Source organism: Protopterus annectens, chromosome 10.part0, assembly GCF_019279795.1.
Source record: "Protopterus annectens isolate FY-2018-M chromosome 10.part0, PAN1.0, whole genome shotgun sequence".
Lineage (NCBI taxonomy): Eukaryota > Metazoa > Chordata > Ceratodontiformes > Protopteridae > Protopterus > Protopterus annectens.
The window spans coordinates 286769662-286789105 of NC_056744.1; the positions used below are offsets into that span (position 1 = coordinate 286769662).

Here is a 19444-nt window from a genome sequence, read left to right on the forward strand (position 1 = left end):
CAAAAAGCACTTCCATTTACTTGAACAGACCTTCTTGTAGAAAATTTGTGAGCCACAACCAGGACCTTCTTAATAGGGAGTACTTGCTATCATGGAAATTGGAGCAGCCAAGCCGTGAGCTTCAGGCTGACTAAGTTTGAGTGAGGAACCCCTGAAGGGTGTGTAATCAGAGCTGGAACCAGATCTAAAGTCCAAGGAGGACACACTACATGACAACACATAGTGGTGACCCAAACTTGGAGAGGCCAGAAAGGGGCAATGAGGATCACTAAGTTACCCAGCTGTTAAACGTTCTGGATGAACTCTGGAATTAAAGGAAGTGGAGAACATGCATACCGTAGACCAGAAGGCCAAGTATGGACTACAGTGCCTCTGGGGGACTCCCCGGAGGGGGGATCAGGGTGAAATACTCGCTGCACTTCACGTTGGAAGGAGAAGCGAAGTGATCGCAGCAAGGCTGATCCCACTTTAGAAAGATCTTGTCCGCTAAAGATGGACACGGAGACAACTCGTAAGGTATCAAAATAGAACGGCTGAACCTGTCTGCCAGAATGTTGGACTTCCCTGGAATGTGCATTGCCACCAAAAAAATGACTGGTGGAGATTGCCCACTCCCACAATCTCATGGCCTCGTGGCAAAGAGGATAAGATCTGGTTCCCCCTGTTTGTTGATGTACCAGACTACTGACATATTATCTGTCTGTAAGGCAAAAGTCACAGGAGGAAGAAAGGCATGGAGAGCTTGCAATGCCAAAAGAATCATCCTCATCTCAAGGATACTGATATGTAGACTGGTCTCCAGAGAGGACCACATGCCTTGGACCGTCCTTCCCATCCAATCGCCCCCAACCTGAGCAGAGAGGCGTCTGTGGTCACAGTGATCATGGGAGAGGGAAGAACAAAGGGGGTCCGGGGATTGGAACCACCAAAGAAGGAAGCCCCTGCAAACACGAGACAGTCGAACAGGATGTGACACAAGAAGATCTAACAAGGACCACTGAACCACTAAGGTCCACTGCAGAACCCTCATATGGAGGCACACGGTTGGGACGAGACTCATTGAGGCCGCCAAGAACCCCAACACCCAAAGAACTAAGCCCGCTGGGGGAAAGAGGGCTTGAAGAATGCATAGCATGTGATGGTAGAGGGATAACAGTCTGTCCGGAGGTAGAAACACCTTGTCCTGAGTAGTGTCTAGCTGAGCACCTATGAAATCCAGTACCTGAACAGGTGCCAGTTGAGACTTGTTAGGGTTTACGGTAATGCCCAGTGACTGAGCAATTTGAAGGAAATGACCCTTGGCCTGAGTCAGATGATGCTTGAAGGGAGTAGAGAAGAGCCAATCATCCAGGTAGGGAAAGACTTGAAAACCTTGCAGCCACAGGTGAGCCGCTACTACCGTAATCACTTTGGTGAACACCTGGGGAGCAGTGGCGAGACCAAAGGGGAGCACTCTGAACTGAAAATAATTGGTTCCCAGCCGGAAGCGGAGGAACGTCCAAGAGCATCTGTCCATCTTGATATGGTAGTATGCGTCCTGGAGGTCCTCATATGCACGAAAGGCAGAATGGATTGAAGGGTGACCATCCGGAATTTCATCTTGGCAATAGACAGGTTCAGGGTTGAATGATCCAGAATAGGTCTCAAGTCCCCCATTTTTTCTTTGGCATGAAAAAAAACCTGGAATAAATGCCTGATCTGGACTGGTCTGGGGGATGAGCTGGATGACTCATTCTGCCAGCAGCCTGGCAATTTCTGTGGTTGCCTCCTCCTGTTGACCGGGTGTCACCTCTGGGAGGTGTCTGGGAGGAATGAGGGGGATGGAGAAAGAGAATCGAGTAACCTCTGGATATGATCTGCAGAATCCAATGATCATTTGTAATTGACCCAGGCTGTTGGGTGCAGAGATAGTCACTCCCTGACTGCCTCCAGAGACGATCAGTCGGGCAACCCCTCAGGGTTGCTGGAAGGGTCTATGTACAAACGACCAAAAAACGTTTTACTTTTTCATATTAGAGAGGTAGAAGTATCCAAGATATTATTACACATAGAAAATTTATACAACTACAAAAGTCAATCTGAGTAACGCAGTGGTGGTTTAAGGGCACATCTGCACGTGGCAATTGTTCTATCTGTGAATATATTGTTAACAGTTATTTTTTTAGGATAAATGGTGTTCCTTTTAATTCATGTGGCAAATTTTATTGTGGTACAGAGAGCGTTATTTATGCCCTTAAGTGTCCCTGCAACCTGTATTACATAGGAGAAAGTATGAGAACATTTAAAATCAGGTTGCAGGAACATGTAATAGACATTGGAAATAATAAGGAAAATAACGCGTTAGCTATGCATTTTAAATTGTGCCAGGAAAGTAATCCAGAAGATATTAGAGACACTATTTTAGAACAAGTATTTCATAGCATTCATAATTTTGATATTAAAAAGAAATTGCTTTACAAGGAAACTGCTGAAGTACAATACATTAACACCAAATGGTCTGGATCTAGAATGGAGATGGAGGCTTTCAATTTGATTATTGAACTGTTTAATTGTTTAATAGTATGAATGTTTAATCAATGTTTTTTTTTTTTTTTTTTTTTTTTAAAAGGATATACAAGAACCTGGGATTTTGAATGCTTTACTCCTTGAAGGCATTTATTTGCCAAAGCATTAGAGTTTCTAATAAATTCTGTGGAATATCTACTGGCTTTTTTGGTCATTTGTACATATTTCTCCGCTCTTCTGGTGGTTTTTGTCTGGGGGGGGGTCTTTCTGGGAAGGAATCCAAGACCCTTGGTTCTTTGGACCCCCCCTGCCATGAGGGCATCTATCATATCGCTCTCTGCCGCTGAGTAAAGGTGAATCCTTAGCATCTTGTAAAGAACCCTGAGACTTCCAAAACCACATCTTCTTGACACCATGCAGATTCCCTGAAAAGGACCATTGTGGGGTGCAGAATCCCAATGGCAGACATGGTCTTCCCATCCTTCTCGCTCTGGGTTAACATATCACAAATTATTTTTTCAAACAAGGAGCATTCATGAAAGATGCCTTAAAGGACTCAGAAAAAGTACCAAGCTGGAGGCAGGTATGCCACCTAATGGCCATGCCTGTTCCCACAGCCCTGGAGGTACCCTCAGTAGAATGTGAGAGAAGCCACATGGACATATTCCAAATGGAAGTGAGGGTGGCCATACAGGAAGAAAAAAAAAAAAACCTTCTCCTCTGCTGACATGGACCCTGGGGCAGACTCAGCGACCTTCTTGAACAGGTCACTCTGCAGTCTGATTACATGTGCCAAATAATTCAGTGCATGTAAGGCACAGGTGGCTGATGCTAACGTCCGCTTCCCAAAATGATTCATCACCCGAGACTCCCTGTCTGGAGAGTGGACTGAGGAGGTCTCCTGAGCCAGCTCCTTCTTGGTGGCCACCACAACCACCATTGCTTCAGCTGGGAACCCCCTTGGACCAGTGGGGCTTGTAAGATGGGGCACTAAGCACCTTGTCCAGGCATCTGTGGATGGGCTCGACCATGTCCAGTTCCTTCTATACCCTAGAGGAGATAAGATCCACTAAGGGATCCACGGGTGGGGGGCACCCAGGAGGTAAAAGTTCCTGCATCAAACACCTCCAGATATACTGCCTCATCCGGGATGGGCTTGAGGGTAAACCACCCACCACACTGATAAAGGATCTCCATGATGTCTCCAAAGGAAACATCCTCTGGGGGTGATCAGGGGGAACCTTCACCTTCCGGCAGGGAGTCTAAGTGCCTCTTCTTACACTTACACTTCTAAGGGGGCTCCTTGAAGGGGAATTCCAAGGAAGACTAGGAGGCCTTGGGGAGTAATCTCCTGGGGTGAACTGGTGAGAGGCTGTCCCTGAGGGGGCAGGATGGCAGACTCCAGCCCAGAGAGAGAGAGAGAGAGGAAGCAGGAGGAAGAGCATGTCAAGGCTCTTGAGGGAGCTGAAAGAACCCCCTCTACCACCTTGAATGCCAAAAGCAAGCGGATCCTCAAAGGCAGGACGGCCAGAGCCAAGGCCGGATCTACCGCCCTCTGCGCCGAGGGGGGGGGGGGCGGAGCCAAACCTTTGAGGGGAAGGGACAACCCCGAAAGCCTTGAAGTTGACACCATCCCCTCAGATCTGACACTGACTGAACCAAACCACTCAAAGCAACTGTCAGGGTCGAGGTACAGGGACCATTATCATCAACTCCGACACCTGGGAACCTCTGATGCAAGGACTCCAAAACCAGGTATCTGATCCAAGAAGGAGTGCTAGGGAGAAAGGCGGACTGGATGCTCCCAGACCCAGAGGAGGATGGAGCAGACAAGAATCCCAGCTGAATCTGGGCCTGAAGGAATTTCAGCATCATCCTGTTAACCTCTGGTTCGGATAGACTCCAAGTGGACCCAACTGAAGAGGCTACAGACCCATGCCTGGAATGGTGCCAGGGTGAAGTAGAGACAGGAGACCAAGCCCAAGAGGTCTCCAGCTCCAGGGAAAAGTGAGAAGACTGGAGCCGAAAAGAACTTGGGTTTGGATCCGGCCAGGAGTTAGCTGGCAGTTCGGCCAAAGGACAGTGGTCTGGAGACCACTTCCTAGGCCAATCCCACACTTTAGAGTGGGCTTCTCTCTGTCACCGGACGTCTTATTGGGAGGTTGAGTCCCAGAAGCCAGGGTGGAGCAGGAAGAGGAAGAAGCCTCTGCTGGAGGGGGGAGAAGGCCCTACAGAATAAGTCTGTTCCTCCTGTTAATGAAAACGTGGGGGTTGACACCCACGCAGATCGAATGGGAGGAGTCTAAATGGGGAACACCCAAACAGACAACACACAGTGTGGGCATCCGATGGAGGAAGCTTATGTCTACACTCTGCACACCTCCTGAAGCCTGGCTTAGGGGTTTCACCCATGTCAGGAAGACAACCTCGCACACGCACACACACACACACACACACACACACACACACACACACACACAAGACAGGAGAAAGGATAGAAAAAGGAAAGAGGGATTTTTTTTTAACCAACACCAAATGTGAAAGGGAAAGGGTAGGGGTTAGAAAAGATGAAGGCTAGGTCTAAGAGACAAAAGATAGAAAAAGAAACCCAAAAAGAGCACTTACAATACCCAAAGGTTGGAACAATAGAAAATCGCTGCTGTTCAAAATGAACAGCAAACGAGATCTGGGGGAGGAGGGAGAGTGGGCCATTATGGGTAGGGGATGAGCTTGGACTTTGGATCCGATACTGGAGTATGCGGCTGAATCAGATCCGTGCCATTTCCAAGTTCCCTCAGGTTGAAGAGCAAATGAAAACAACTTCAGATCAAAACTTAAAAAAAAACACAACTGAGGAGTATTACAAACGTACCTGCTTTACTGCCCAGGCTCAGACAACTTCAACTTTCTCTACATTATGGAATTCATACACAAATTTACATAATTTGTAACACCAGTTCAGCTTACATGTTTGCTCATACTGTATTATGTACAAATTCTTCATCAAAACAGTGAACATAACTGCATAAATATTAGTTAAAAAATGTATAAAAATCCATTCCTTGACTTTAGGAATATGTAGCTTTGTCTAATGTCCTTTATAACTATTAGACTGACAAAACAAACACGTTAAAAGTATGACCTCAATTTATATTTATCAGCAGAGACTGGCAGCCCTTTCTCTGTACTCAGTCTTTTACAGACTCTTCCATGGAGATCCAAGTCTAGCCTTTTGCGTCATGAAGGATCCAACTTTATTAGATCTCTTATTCCTTCACAAAACTAATAGTACATCAAATACTCAGTTAAAGGAACTAAACCTTTATCAGTACATAAGTAAGACACTTTGCCATGACAGATTCATATCCTAATGCATTCTTCACTTCTGGAACAAATTTCCTCTACACGTCAAGCAGAGTCGCACTCTTGCCATTTTCAAGGTAAACGTAGATAATTAGATGAGCAGCCTCAAATTTTCTCATGGTCCATCTTGTCTTGCTCCCCTTGAGGCTACAAGGAAATTCTGAACAGAATGTTTTGACTAGGTTTGAAATGGTCCACAGACTGACTGCCTAGTACTCACCTGTGAACCTATGAACCTATATCACTGCTGTATTTTCTCTATAGATTCATTACAGTTTAGAGTAAAGAATGAATTCCAAAACCTTTGCATATCAAGCAGCACTGTAATTTTTGACATTTTTTTCTGTGTATGTTTTTAAAAGTTTTTGTTAAATATCAGCAAAAGTAAATTACTTAATCAACTTATCTATATGTATTACAGTTTTACACCAGTGCTTGATTTATTTGCATTATGGTCTGGTTCATGAGTAAAAGGGTCCAAAGAGCATCTCATTCACACAGTTAACAAAATTAAATGAATAAATAAATGTATTTTCAGAGGAACAAGTCTAAAACAGCAGTGTGCTACACTGTTTAATAGCATTATTCCTCACCGATTTCTTAGAATATCTCAGATTGTGAGAAACAGAGCAAAACTATGGAGTAAAAACAAGGATTTCCCTAAAAATGAGGGATAGTTGACACAACAGCCTGCTTTCTGTCATATATCTACTTAATACAACATTTCATATTTGCCACAGTGTGGCTAAAGTCAACAGCAATCATTTTTTTAAGAATCTGTTTCTAGACATCGACAAGAAAGATTAACAAAATGCTACAGAATTCAAACTCAGTTTTAGAACATTTGGCAAAATATGCTATCCCAGTAAATGAGAGAACTGGTTTTCTTAGCAAAAGATAATCTGGGAAACTCACAAACTACTTTACAGAAAGCGGCGTTGTTTGTGCAACCTATTTATTCCATTATCTAATAATTATGTCCAGCCATGAAAAAGTCAGGGTTGGACTTCAAAATTACTTTTCCACAAAGATGGATCCAACAAGCAGATTCACCAAATCCAGGATAAACTCACATGTATGTTCCGAATAGTAGGTGCAAAACTTAAGAGTTAGAGGTAAGCATTTCAAAACTATTTTCCACAACAATGGTACCCCAGTCTTTTAAGTTATATATAAATTTAACACTGTTAAATCAGATAAAGGTCAAGGCACAGTTCTAGATAAATTTAAAAACAAATACTTACATAGGGAGAATAGAGCTCTCCAGTTTCAGTAATACCACCGGCCATTGTAAAGTGTAGATGTGAAAAAAGCTAGCAACAGTTATTTCCTTTGTGCTACAACCTGATTGAAAAAAGTGAAAGAACACCCTGTTAAGAAAATATCATTTGCTTGTTATTTGTTCATAACACAGACAGCAATATGTGCCTTGTGGTGCTTATCTTATCTATTACTCTAATTAAATGGGAAAACAGTTGTACATTGTAGCTACAGAGTTCATAGGAATAAAACAAACTGTAAATATTATTTGTGCTCTATTAAGCTCGACAGATATAAAACAGAGAAACGTTATTCAAAAGTGATGCTTTGGTAGTACAGCTTGTTGCACAACTCAAAAATCACCCAGGAGATTTTAGATTCAAATCCCACATCAAATATCATTTTTGAATAATACTATGCCAACCACTGTTACTCAACAATATGGCAGCACTGTGGCCTTACATACCGTGACTTTACAGATGAATAATATGAAGGCTTAATACTTCAAAGTAAGTAGTGATCCCACTAATTCTAACACAGAAAGAGGCCTATTTAGTTAAGAGTTAAATTCTACAAAGCAAAGTTAATGTAACAGGCAGGAATCCTTCAGCTTGAAAGAAGAATTAACTATCCGGCAACGCTTGTAACTGGTGAGCACTAGTACACGATCTCAATATCCAGGTGTACTTGTGATATAAATCTCTTTTTCAGATAGGATAAAATGCAGTTTATGGCTTTGTATGGCTAACAGCCTTCAGAATGCTAAATATTTTTGTTGTACATAAGACACAAACATTCACTGGCAGAAAGAACTGTAAACATAACAAATCTGTAAATTAATACCACAACAGTCAGCGAAAGTCAACACTATATAAATAATACACTAAAAAGTCCGTTCACTGTGCTGGATGCCAAAATTCACTTAAGCAACAAGGTAGTTGATAGAACACTTCTTTATTTAACAAATGAAACCTTTTCAACCCACGTTAATCACTTTCATCTACTCAAATAGACTTCATCAGAACACATTCATTAAAAACATGCTGGGTTATATATACAAATCCAACCAATGGTATCATTTGATTAATCTTTCAATTAACTATTTTCAACCATTTAAAGTACACAGTGTTTAATGCATTCTCATACATACCACCCACTTGTTTCTACTTCATTACTCTATATAAAATTATACTTTGTACTGAATATATAAAAATACATGACAACTTCATAAACTTGTTTAAAATATAAAAGTGCAATAAAATCACCTTTCTTTCTTATTCATCACTTGTAATAATCAGTTTTACTTTCTAAAACAGGCTTAATAGAAACACTGTCATTTATTCCCGGGTAAACAGATGCATTTAGCAAAATCTGCCATCTAGTTTCTTTTCCCCCTAATTTCTTACTAATACTGCCGCCCCTAGGGTTGGCCATAATTTGCTCCAAAATTGCAAATTTAAAAGTGTTACAACTTGAACTCATGGCTAGGTGTCTATATAATGCATTTTTCATTTCTTTTTTCCTTATACAATAAAAATTATCATAAATTCTGTTTCTTAAACACCTATCTGTCTTGCCCACATAATAACATGGGAATTTTGTACACTTGGCTAAATATATCACAAGCTGGGGACGGCAATTACCATTCTTGAATCTTACCACTGTTTTATTTGTATCTTCTAGTGTGATAGATGTATCTTCCATTACAGCACTACATTGGTTGCACTGTCCACACTTACGGGTACCCCCATCCCTTCCTTTACTATTTTTAATAGTAAATTTGTTTTCAAATTTACTCTTCGATTTTGTCCTGTTTTGTGAATAAACACCGGATGTTCCCCTATGGTCTTGTATATTGTGTCTTCAGTTTTCAATATATTCCAGTTTCTTTCAACTATTTTTTGCATTTCTTTAACATGTGAACCAAATTGGAAAATACGCGCTCTCTGGAATTTATTTTTATTTTCATTTTTGATTCCAGTCTCACTATTTTCTCCAGTATTATTGTTATCAGATGTCTTAGTAAACCCAGTACCTAGTAAGGGTTTGTATTTTTTGCCCCATTCTTCTTTAACATATTTTTAATACTGCCAATCAGTTCTATGGGATATGCTCTTTTCCTGAACATATTACCTATATTATCTAATTCTTCTACCATATCATCATATTCGGAAGTCATTCTAGCTGCTCTAATGCACTGACCCTTTATTATACTACATTTCTGACTATAAGGGTGGCAGCTAGAGTATTCCAAATATGAATTACTAAAGGTATCCTTCCTAAATATTTTAGACTTAAATCGACCATTCTTCAAATATATATGTATCTAAGTAAGAGATACCTTTTTTATTAAAATGGTATGTGAATTTCAAATAATCACTAGTAGAATTCAAATAATCAAAAAATGTATGCAATTCCTTAGTAGGTCCAGTCCACAAAATGAACACATTGTCCAAAAATCTTACATAACACGTTATGTGCTTGTACCACCTACTGTTGAATATGTGTTCAGTCTCCCAGTCAAGGAGAATTAAATTAGCAAAAATGGGGTGCATGCCGCCCCCATAGCCACCCCCTTACACTGTCTATAGTATTCTCCTTAAAAAAATATATAATTGAATTTTAATACTATATCCATGAATTCCGTAATCAATAAGACTTTCTCCCATGACAGTCCCGCATATTTTTCAATACTCTTGGTAAACCGCCTCATTCCATCATCCTTGGGGATACAAGAAACTAGGTCGACCACATCTATTGTCACAAATATTGTGTCCTTTTTACACAAATCTGTAGCAAGTCTCCCTAAAAAATCCCATGATTCAATAACTATATGTGATACTTTTTTGTATATGGGTTTTAACCATGTGTCTATAACTTTGCATGAGTGTGCAGGTAGAACTTGACTGATTTAAGACTGCTGGAACGGGGCTCAGTTTTTAGCTTTCATTGGTTAATTGGTTAATTTGTTTGCTCGTTTCCATTCTTTCCTAGCTAGTATAGTCCAGATCCCAGGCTTTGCTGGTTTCAGGACTATTTTCTATGTTCAGAACTATCCAGACTTTGCTGCGGTAAAGGGAAGTCCTACTGCTTACCAGTGGGAGTGGTGAGCATTGCACTGCCTATCTAACACTAGAGGAGTGGTTTCCAGCTCTGAAATTGCAATTGTATTAGCCTTTTTGGGATGATTTCTATCCCTTTCAACTTTCTGGCTTAAAAACGCATGCGTTTGTGCATTTTTCACACTGTGCAGCACAGCAGGGCTACAGTTAAACTATTCCAGGTGCCAGAAAGTCTGCTCTTTAAATTTTCCCTTAGAACTAGCTGGTTTCTCAGTAGTAGCACTAAAATCTGAGTCTCTGTGACTAGCACTTGCTCTAGAACCTGCTGGAAAGCACTAGGAAGCCTTGAACTGACACAAGCACACAACTCTCCTTGTTAATAAGGAAAAATTAATTGCAGGCACTAAACAGCCTATAATTGCAAAGTACCTTGCAAAGGTAAGGGAAAACAGCTCTTGTACTTTACAAAAAAAGCACCTAAACAGGCATGTCCAAGAGTCAGCTTCCGGTGATTTCTCCTATCCACCTGGTGAATCTGGGCATACTGGGGCAATGCAGCAACTGTCTCATGTACACAGACAACCCTCTCCTCCTACCACCCAACACTACAACCTGTGAGAGATGCACTTACCTTGCCAAACTGGAAGCAAAGCTCTCTCCAGCCAAGATAGTGCTGGACAGTCAAGAGGAGGTTAACACCTGCACCACACCTCAAGCAACACATAGCCCTTCTAAACACACACAATCAACACACACAAATAGCAACACTAAACCCACATATGCGGAAGCCCTTAACATTAACCTGCCCAAGCAACAAGGACCTCCGAAGCTGAAACGCAAACAAACACCAGTCACAACCAAAGTGACACATAGCTCACAACACCAGTGTGCTACTCAACAACAGCCCCTACAGCAAGACAACGTACCAAACACTTTAGTCATAGGTGACTCTATAGTCAGGCACACTGATGTCCCACTCACCAGGCTGAACAAGGACAAAATTACAGTCAGTTGCCTGTCGGGTGCCAGGATCCGCCACATAATGCATGCACTCAAGTCACTTCACAAAAAGTACAAATATGACTTTGTCATTGTCCATGTTGGAGTGAATGATTTGAGACGTACCTCTCTGCACTACATGAAAAGAGACATGGAAGAGCTCTCGGATCATGTGGCCCAGGCAGGTATGACCCTAGCCCTGAGTAGCATCCTGCCTTCGCCCACAATGATACCACAGTATAAGGACAAAATGATTGACTTCAACAATTGGCTAAGCTGCTGGTGTCATTCAAAGGAGATCCAGTATCTGTCTGCCTGGGACGACATGATTGACAAACCACGATGCTTTGCCAGAGATGGTCTGCACCTGTCACCTCTGGGATTCAGGTTACTGGCTAAAGCTCTTGCCACCCCTATAGTGCCTTTTTTAGGCAAGGTTCAAAGGACAAAACCACCACCATAACAGATACAAGCATGCAAAATCTGAAGGTAATGCTACTCAATGCTAGAAGTCTAAATCTCAAAATGCACTCTCTCGAGGCACTCCTAAAAATGGAGAACACTGACATCTGTGCAGTAACTGAGACCTGGTTCAAGCCTCCAGAGAGCACCCCTGCAATACCAGGCTACAACTGTTACCACACTTTTCGGCCACCAAACCAAGACCGAAACACTAAAGGTGGAGGAGTGTCATAGGTTCGTAGGTTCATAGGTTGGTACTAGGCTATCAGCCCTAGGGCCTATACAAGCCTAGCCATAACAATTCCCTGGCTATTTCTTCCCACATTATTTACTTTCCTGGACCCCTGTCTAGCAGGGTGACAGACCTGATCCCTGGGGTGAATTTCCTTTCTCCCATCCAAATGTCAAGGTTCCTCTTGAAGAGGTCCATAGAGGCACTCTGCTTGACATGTATGGGCAATCTATTCCAGAGTCTGGGGAGTCTCTGGGTCAGGAACCTATCCCTCCAGCATGTTTTGTTTATTGTGATGACAATGTTTAGATCCCTGGAGCGTGTAGCTCTGAGGGATTGGGATTTCTTTAAGTGTAGCATGTCCAACAGCTCTGGGTTTGACATGGCCTTGTATGTTAAGCAGAGATCGCCTCTGAGTACGATATGCGACAGAGTATAGCTGGAGTTTTTTAAGGCGGTCAGCGTAGGGCATCTGCTTTAGGCCTGTGATTCTTTTAGTGAGGTATTTCTGAGGCCTTTCCAGTTGTTGCAGATGTCTTGAGAGGTACATACCAAATGGGGCGTTGTATTCTATAATGGGTCTAATGAGGGATGAGTACAGTGGGACAATGACCTCCTTCTTTCTGGATGAAAAGCCCTTCGTGATGAGGTGTGCCACATAGAAGGATTTCCTGACTGTGTGGCAATGTGGTTATCGAAGGTGAGACCACTGACCACCTGTGTCCCTAAGTCTCTTATCACACTTTCTGTGTTTAGTGTACTGCCACCTATATGGTAATTCATGGATACATGTTTTTTCCCAAAGGGGATAACAATACATTTCTTGGCATTGAGCTTGAGCCCATGGCTCTGGCACCAAGCATCTGTTTCTGTAAGGCCCTTTTGTAGAGTATCCACATCATTTGGGGATTCAGTAATGGTTCCCAGTTTGCAGTCATCTGCAAACTTTGTTAGCCAGAGTCCCTTAGTGTTGACCTGTACTTCAGAGAAGTAGATGCCAAACAAGAGCTGCCCCAGGACTGAACCCTGAGGTACTCCACTTGTCACTTTTCTGGAGCTGGATTTGGAGTCGGCTACTTTTACAGTGTGGGTTCTATCAGTAAGCCATTTAGCAACCCATTGGGTGACATAGGGATTAATGCCCAACTTAGTAAGTTTATCTATGATTCCAGAGTGGGGGATGGTGTCAAAGGCCTTGGCAAGGTCTAGATAGGCTGTGTGGACCACCTTACCCTTGTCTATGGCTCTGGAGACTGATTCAAAGAAGTCAATCAGGTTCAGGAGACAAGATCGCCCTTCACAAACCCAAACTGGGTGGGGTCCAGTGTTTGAAGGTTGCCAATGTCTTTGTTTATAAGTTCCATGATAATACGCTCCATGGCCTTGCAGATAAGGCTTGTCAGACTGATGGGACGGTAGTTTCCGGGATCCAAGGTGGATCCCCCTTGTGGATTGGGATAACTGTAGCTCTGCGCCACTCAGTGGGCACGAAACCTGAGGTGAGGCTATAATTAAACATGACACTTAGGTGAGGTGCCAGTTCATATTGTAGTTCATGTAGTACACAGCCCGGGATGTCATCTGGTCCCATGGATGCTGTATTCTTGGCTTTAGAGAGTGCGTTTTGTACCTGTGTGGCCGTTATTACTGGAATTTGGCAATCTTCCGGTATTGAGATGGGCCATTTAGGGGTGAGAGGGGTGAAGTTGGCACTGAATCGATCTGCCAGGATATTGGCAATATCCTTTGGATCAGTATATTTAATGCCATTCTGTTTTAGCTCAGAGCAGATCTGAGCATTGCCATTTAGATTCTTGACATAGTTATAGAATGCTTTGTGGTTGTCTTTGGAATCTTTGGCAATTTAATTTTCGTAACTAGCTTTGGAGGATTTTATGAGGCATCTCAGTTTCTTACTGAGGCTAGTAAGGAGTTTTGCATCCTGGGATTTTTCTCTTTTCTGCAAAAGATTCTTCCTTTTGTTGTAAAGTTTGTTTATGGCAGGGGACCACCAGATTGGCTTCCCCTTTTTGGATGAGAGCATTTTGGTTCTATTTGGGATGGCACGATTCATGCATGAGTGGATGTGCTCGTACAGTGCCTTAGTGTAGGATTCAGCAGTTGAACTTTCAGTTCCCGTCTGCATGGGTGTTATGAAGTTTGTCACTTCTGACTTGAGTAGCATGAAGTTGGCTTTGGAGAAGTTTTTTATGGTGGTTTCTTTACTGGGGGGTGGGGGTGGGATGTGGATGTTAAGGGTGATTAGCTTATGGTCAGACCTGACTAACGAGGGGGTGACCATAGGTATGGAGCATTGATTTCCCATGTTGGTAATGACCAGGTCTAGGATATTGGAGCCCCTGGTGGGACTATGGATTAGTCCATATTCACCAAGGATATTCACACCTCCAGACTAGTTGCTCAACACAATGCATCTGAAATTCTCCAGGTGCAACTAACACTAGGTAAGACTGCAACCCAAATTGTAGCTTGCTACAGATCCCCCACCATGCCCCAAGATTCTCACTACACCTTTTTAAACATACTGGAAAATATTAAGATACAACCAAACACCCTAATACTGGGCGATTTTAACTACCCTGCCATTAACTGGGAAAACTACTCGGGTACTAACATCTTTTCCCAACGGCTCTTGGAATTCATAAATTCCGATGCCCTGGATCAACTAATTCATTGTCCCACCAGGGGCTCCAATATCCTAGACCTGATCATTACCAACATGGGAGATAGATGCTCCACATCACTGGTCACCCCCTCATTGGTCAGATCTGACCATAAGCAAATCACCCTTGGCATCTACATCCCACCCCCCAGTAAGGAAACCTCTGTAAAAAACTTCTCCAAAGCCAACTTCATGCTACTCAAGTCAGAAGTGACAAACTTCATGACACCCATGCAGACGGGAGCTGAAAGTTCAACTGCTAAATCCTACACTAAGGCAATGTACAAGCACATCCACTCGTGCATGAATCGTGCCATCCCAAATAGAACTAAGATGCTCTCCTCCAAAAAAAGGAAGCCAATTTGGTGATTTCCTGCCATAAACAAACTATACAACAGAAGGAAGAAACTGTTGCAGAAAATGGAAAATCCCAAGATGCAAAAAACTCCCTTACCAGCCTCAGTAAGAAGCTGAGATCCCTCATAAAATCCTCCAAAGCTAGTTACGAAAATAAAATTGCCAAAGATTTCAAAGACAACCACAAGGGATTCTATAGTTATACTCTGGAATAGACTGCCCATACATGTCAAGCAGAGCACCTCCTTGGCACTCTTCAAGAGGAACCTTGACGATTGGATGGGAGACAGGAAATTCACCCCAAGGAACACGTCAGTCACCCTGCTAGACAGGGGTCCAGAGAAGTAAATATGGGGGGGAGAAATATCCAGGGAATTGTTATGGCTAGGCCTGTATAGGCCCTAGGGCCAATAGCCTAGTACCAACCTATGAACTAAAACTAATAAATTACTTTAATCCTTCACAGAGGTAAAAAAGCATCATACATTTTTACTACTACTGAAAAACACATTTGATTCAAGGATGTAAAAGGCAAAAGTTATGCACTTACCATAACAATAGACCAGTGTTCTCTCTCCGTCTGGTTCAACCTGTGGGTTATTGCATCAGACTCTGATCAGCCAATTCCTTCAGACTTTGGACTCACCAGACTCTACCACCCTTACCAACAACCCCCACTCCTCACTATTCTCCTCAGATTGAATTTTCTCTCATGTCACCTGCCTTCAACACACACTAAAGCTCCTTAACCAAGGAGAACGCAGGACTCCAAATATAAGGAATGGAAAACCACAACTGTCCGACCATCACAAAAAAGGAAGCTCACCATACCTTCAAAGGCAGGGGCAGGATGTGGGGAAGGTTGAACCACACAAAAACAGACAGCATTGCTCTATCCTTATGGTAAATAGATAACGTTTGCATCCAATGTTGTCTGCTCTGCTTCAAACTGTGGGACAGAGTCCTCAGCCACGATAACTGCTCACGAGGAACTAAGGAAGGATATTCCGCAACACAGTGGGGACAAAGGAAGCCCTGGATCTTGACTGAATATCCAGTTTCTAATGAGGCACAAAAGTGTGATGACCCATCCATGTAACAGTCATAGACCTGGTAGAATGACCCTTTGGTTTGCGTGGAAGGGTTTTACATTTTAAAGAACATGCAAACAAGATACAATCTGATAGCCATTTGGATAAAGTCACTTTAGACACAGGTAAACCCACCCTGAGACAAATAATTGACTGGATTTTCTAAAGACTTTGGCACAGTCCAAATAAAACATCAATTGCCTCCGCACATCCAAACAATGCAGGGGGTATTTGCCTTTGTTGGAGAATCTGTGAAAAAACACAGGGAGACGAACAGAATTGTTAGGGTTATTCTTGGAAACCTAAATAAGAAGAAGATTTTGTGTGAAGAGACACTGTCTTTGTGAAACACCAAATAAGAAAAAGAATCAAGAGCTTGCAACTCCAAAACCCTCCTAGCCAAAGTAATAACCACCAAAAACAAGGTATTCCAAGACAAGAGCTTCAAGTCAAAAGTAGCTGAAAGTTCAAATGGAAGGCCTGCAAAACAAAATGCAAATCCCAGGGAGAAACTAGATCCCGAATTAGGGGACAGAGCAAAAAAGATAACTTTGAGGAATGCCTTGGAAATCTTGACAGAAGCCAGAGTAACATTATCCCTGCCGAAATTGGAAATTAGGCATGACAGCCAACTGCTCCTTAATAGTAGGAAAAACTGGAACCTGATTGAAACAACTCAGCAAAAAATTAGTGATTCTAATGGAGTAGAGAAAGGGTCGAGCCCACAAGATTCTGCCCAAAGTACAAAATGTCTCCATTTACTGGAATACACTTTTCTAGTAGACTGTTTCTGACATGAAGACAAGATGCGAACTACAGCCTGTAAAAGGTTGGGATTTCTGCCATCAAGAGAACTGGAGAAACCATAAGCTTAACTTGAGGGACTGAAGATTGTGTGTGGGGGGGGGTCCAGACCTGCTGGATTAGAAATGAGATACAGTACACGTGGGGGGGGGGGTACATCAGAGGAAGCCAAAGGAAGGGAAACCACATCTTATAAAGCCAAAAAGGTGCTACAAGGATCACAGTTGCTCTGCATTGGGCTGCCTTCTGAAGAAATTTTACCATCAAAGGAAGTGAGGAATAAGCGTACAGAAGCCCTGGGGTTCATGTACACAAAAAGGTGTCCTTGTGCAACTGTCCCAGAGTGGAAACTAATGTGTAATAGCTGTTGCACTTTGTGATGAATAAGGAGGCAAACAGGTCACAACACGTGGAACCCCAGCACCAAAAAAATTGAGCCAAAACCCTAAGATTTAGGAACCACTCCTAGAAGCAGAATGCTCCTGCTGAGGCTGTTGGCCAGAATGCTGGGCATTCTTGGGATGTGTGTTGCAACCAGAAAACACGGAGAAGAAATCACCCATTGCCAAACCCTCATGGTCTCTCAACAAAGAGCATATCAATGTGTTCCCCTCTGCTTGGTGAAATACCAGACAGACAGACAGACATATTGTCTGTCTGTATTGAAATCACACCTCTGGCAAGGCTATCCTGAAAAGCAGGACTGCTCTCATCTCCATAACATTAATGTGAATGTCAGATACCACAGAGGACCAAGACACTTGAACCATCCTCCCTTCAAAATGCCCCCCCACCACCCACCCCAGAAGGGAGGCATCTGTGGTGACCATGGCCGAGGGAGCTGGAAGAACAAACAGTCCCCTTGTTGGTTAGTACAGGAGACCGCAACCACCTATGAATTTAGTCGTGACACACCTTTGTCAGTCATATGAGAAATTCCATTGGATGAGACAGGAAAAGACCACTGTATGGCCAGACTTCATTGCAGAGCCCTCATACTATACCTGGCTAAAGGGACCAACCCTTTGGATGATGCCATAATGACCTGAAAACTTCATAACTGCATGAGCTGGAGGCTTCAAGGTTGTGAGCACTGACAAGGCCTCAGCACAAAGACTGATCCATCTGGAAGTCAGAAGTCTGGCAATTTGACTGACTGTATCCAAGCAACATCCTATGAACTCCAATACCCAAACAGGCTGTAGGCTTGACTTTGGGTAACCAACTGTAATGCCTAAGTGGTCACACAGTTGCAGTAAGGTATGCCTGACTATGATTGACAACACTCTTGTGGGGGCAGTAAGGATCCCATCGTCCAGGTAAGGGAAAAAGTGAAATCACTGCTGCCGGAGCTAGGCTGTAACCACTCTTGGTGAACATCCAGGTGGCTGTGATGAGACTAAACAGCAGGGCCCTGAACTGGTAGTGATTGGCCAATAGTTGGAAGTGCAGAAACCTCCTGGAGAGCTTGTCTATCTTGATATGATGGTAGGCATCCTTGAGGTCTATTGTGCATATGCAATCATCCTTCCTCAGAACAGGTAAGATGAATTGCACCGTGACCATCTCAAATTCAGTCTGCTTCATGAACTGACTCAGTCTGCTTAAATCCAAAATGGCCTGAGGTCCTTGTTCTTGAACAGACCCCAGATCCTTGCTGGTCTGGTGAGAACTCTTAGATTACTCACTTTGTGAGCAGCTTGTTTATCTCTACTGCTGCCTGGGCTTAGGAGTTGGCCTAGTAACCGAGGTCTGGGCTGGAGCAGTACTGGTTCCCCATCGATGTCGGCTGAGGTAGGCATCTGGGTCGGCTACACTAACGTGCTCTCTGTAGCTGCAGTAACGGCCTCTTCCAGAGGATCCGTTGAAGCTGACGGAAGAATCAGCTGTCTCTCGGCTCCTAAATTGTTAGTCTGCGGGACGTCCGATGGCAAAGCGGCAATGGGAGTAGGCCTGGAAACTTTGGCCTTCTTCCTCGATTGTTAGTTTGGGTGGCCAACTCGGGATTCATCCTGCGAGCAAGGCGTTTCAATCTTTGATTCTCAAGATACAAATTTAAAGCTGTCAGATGGCTGTCTAGGGTTTTTGGTACAAATAACTGACAAACGAAGCAGGCCTTATGGTCATGCTCCTCACCTGAGCAAAACTTGCACTTGTCGTGTGAATCCTTATATGGTATCTGCCGCACACAGTTACATTTCCTCTTTTTCTCAACATCAGCTAAATAGCTGAAAAAAGAAGTTATGTACTCACCATAACATTCCATCTAAGTAGGTAAACTTAATTTGTCAGCAACCTATGGGTTACGGATCCGAGCCGGCAGCATACCAAGCAAAAAGATCCAAGCTCCTCCCCCTTACCCATACTACACTGCAACCTCCTTCCAATCCTCAGATCGCATTTGCCACCTGCACATAATAACAAAACAAACTAACAACCTGAGGCACCTGACTCAAGGACAAAGTAAGGCTCATAAGTCGGAACCTCGAGCTCAGCTAAATAACCATCAAGGTAAGGGGGAAGGAGGGAGAGACGATTGCTGACAAATGAAGTTTACCTACTCAGATGGAACATTATGGTGAGTACATAACTTCTTTATCTGAAGTAGTTAACTTCATTTGATCAG

The 19444-nt window shown here is 43.0% G+C and overlaps 1 protein-coding gene across 1 annotated transcript in view; it reads right to left on the reverse strand.

The window, feature by feature from the left end:
• Nucleotides 1–19444, reverse strand: part of TMEM104 (transmembrane protein 104) — a 1389603-nt gene that overhangs the window by 1216483 nt on the left and 153676 nt on the right. The window contains exon 2 of the mRNA XM_044085161.1: nt 7113–7212. Coding sequence (XP_043941096.1) covers nt 7113–7157 — 45 coding nt within the window. The 5' untranslated portion in view covers nt 7158–7212. The remainder of the gene's footprint in view (nt 1–7112; nt 7213–19444) is intronic.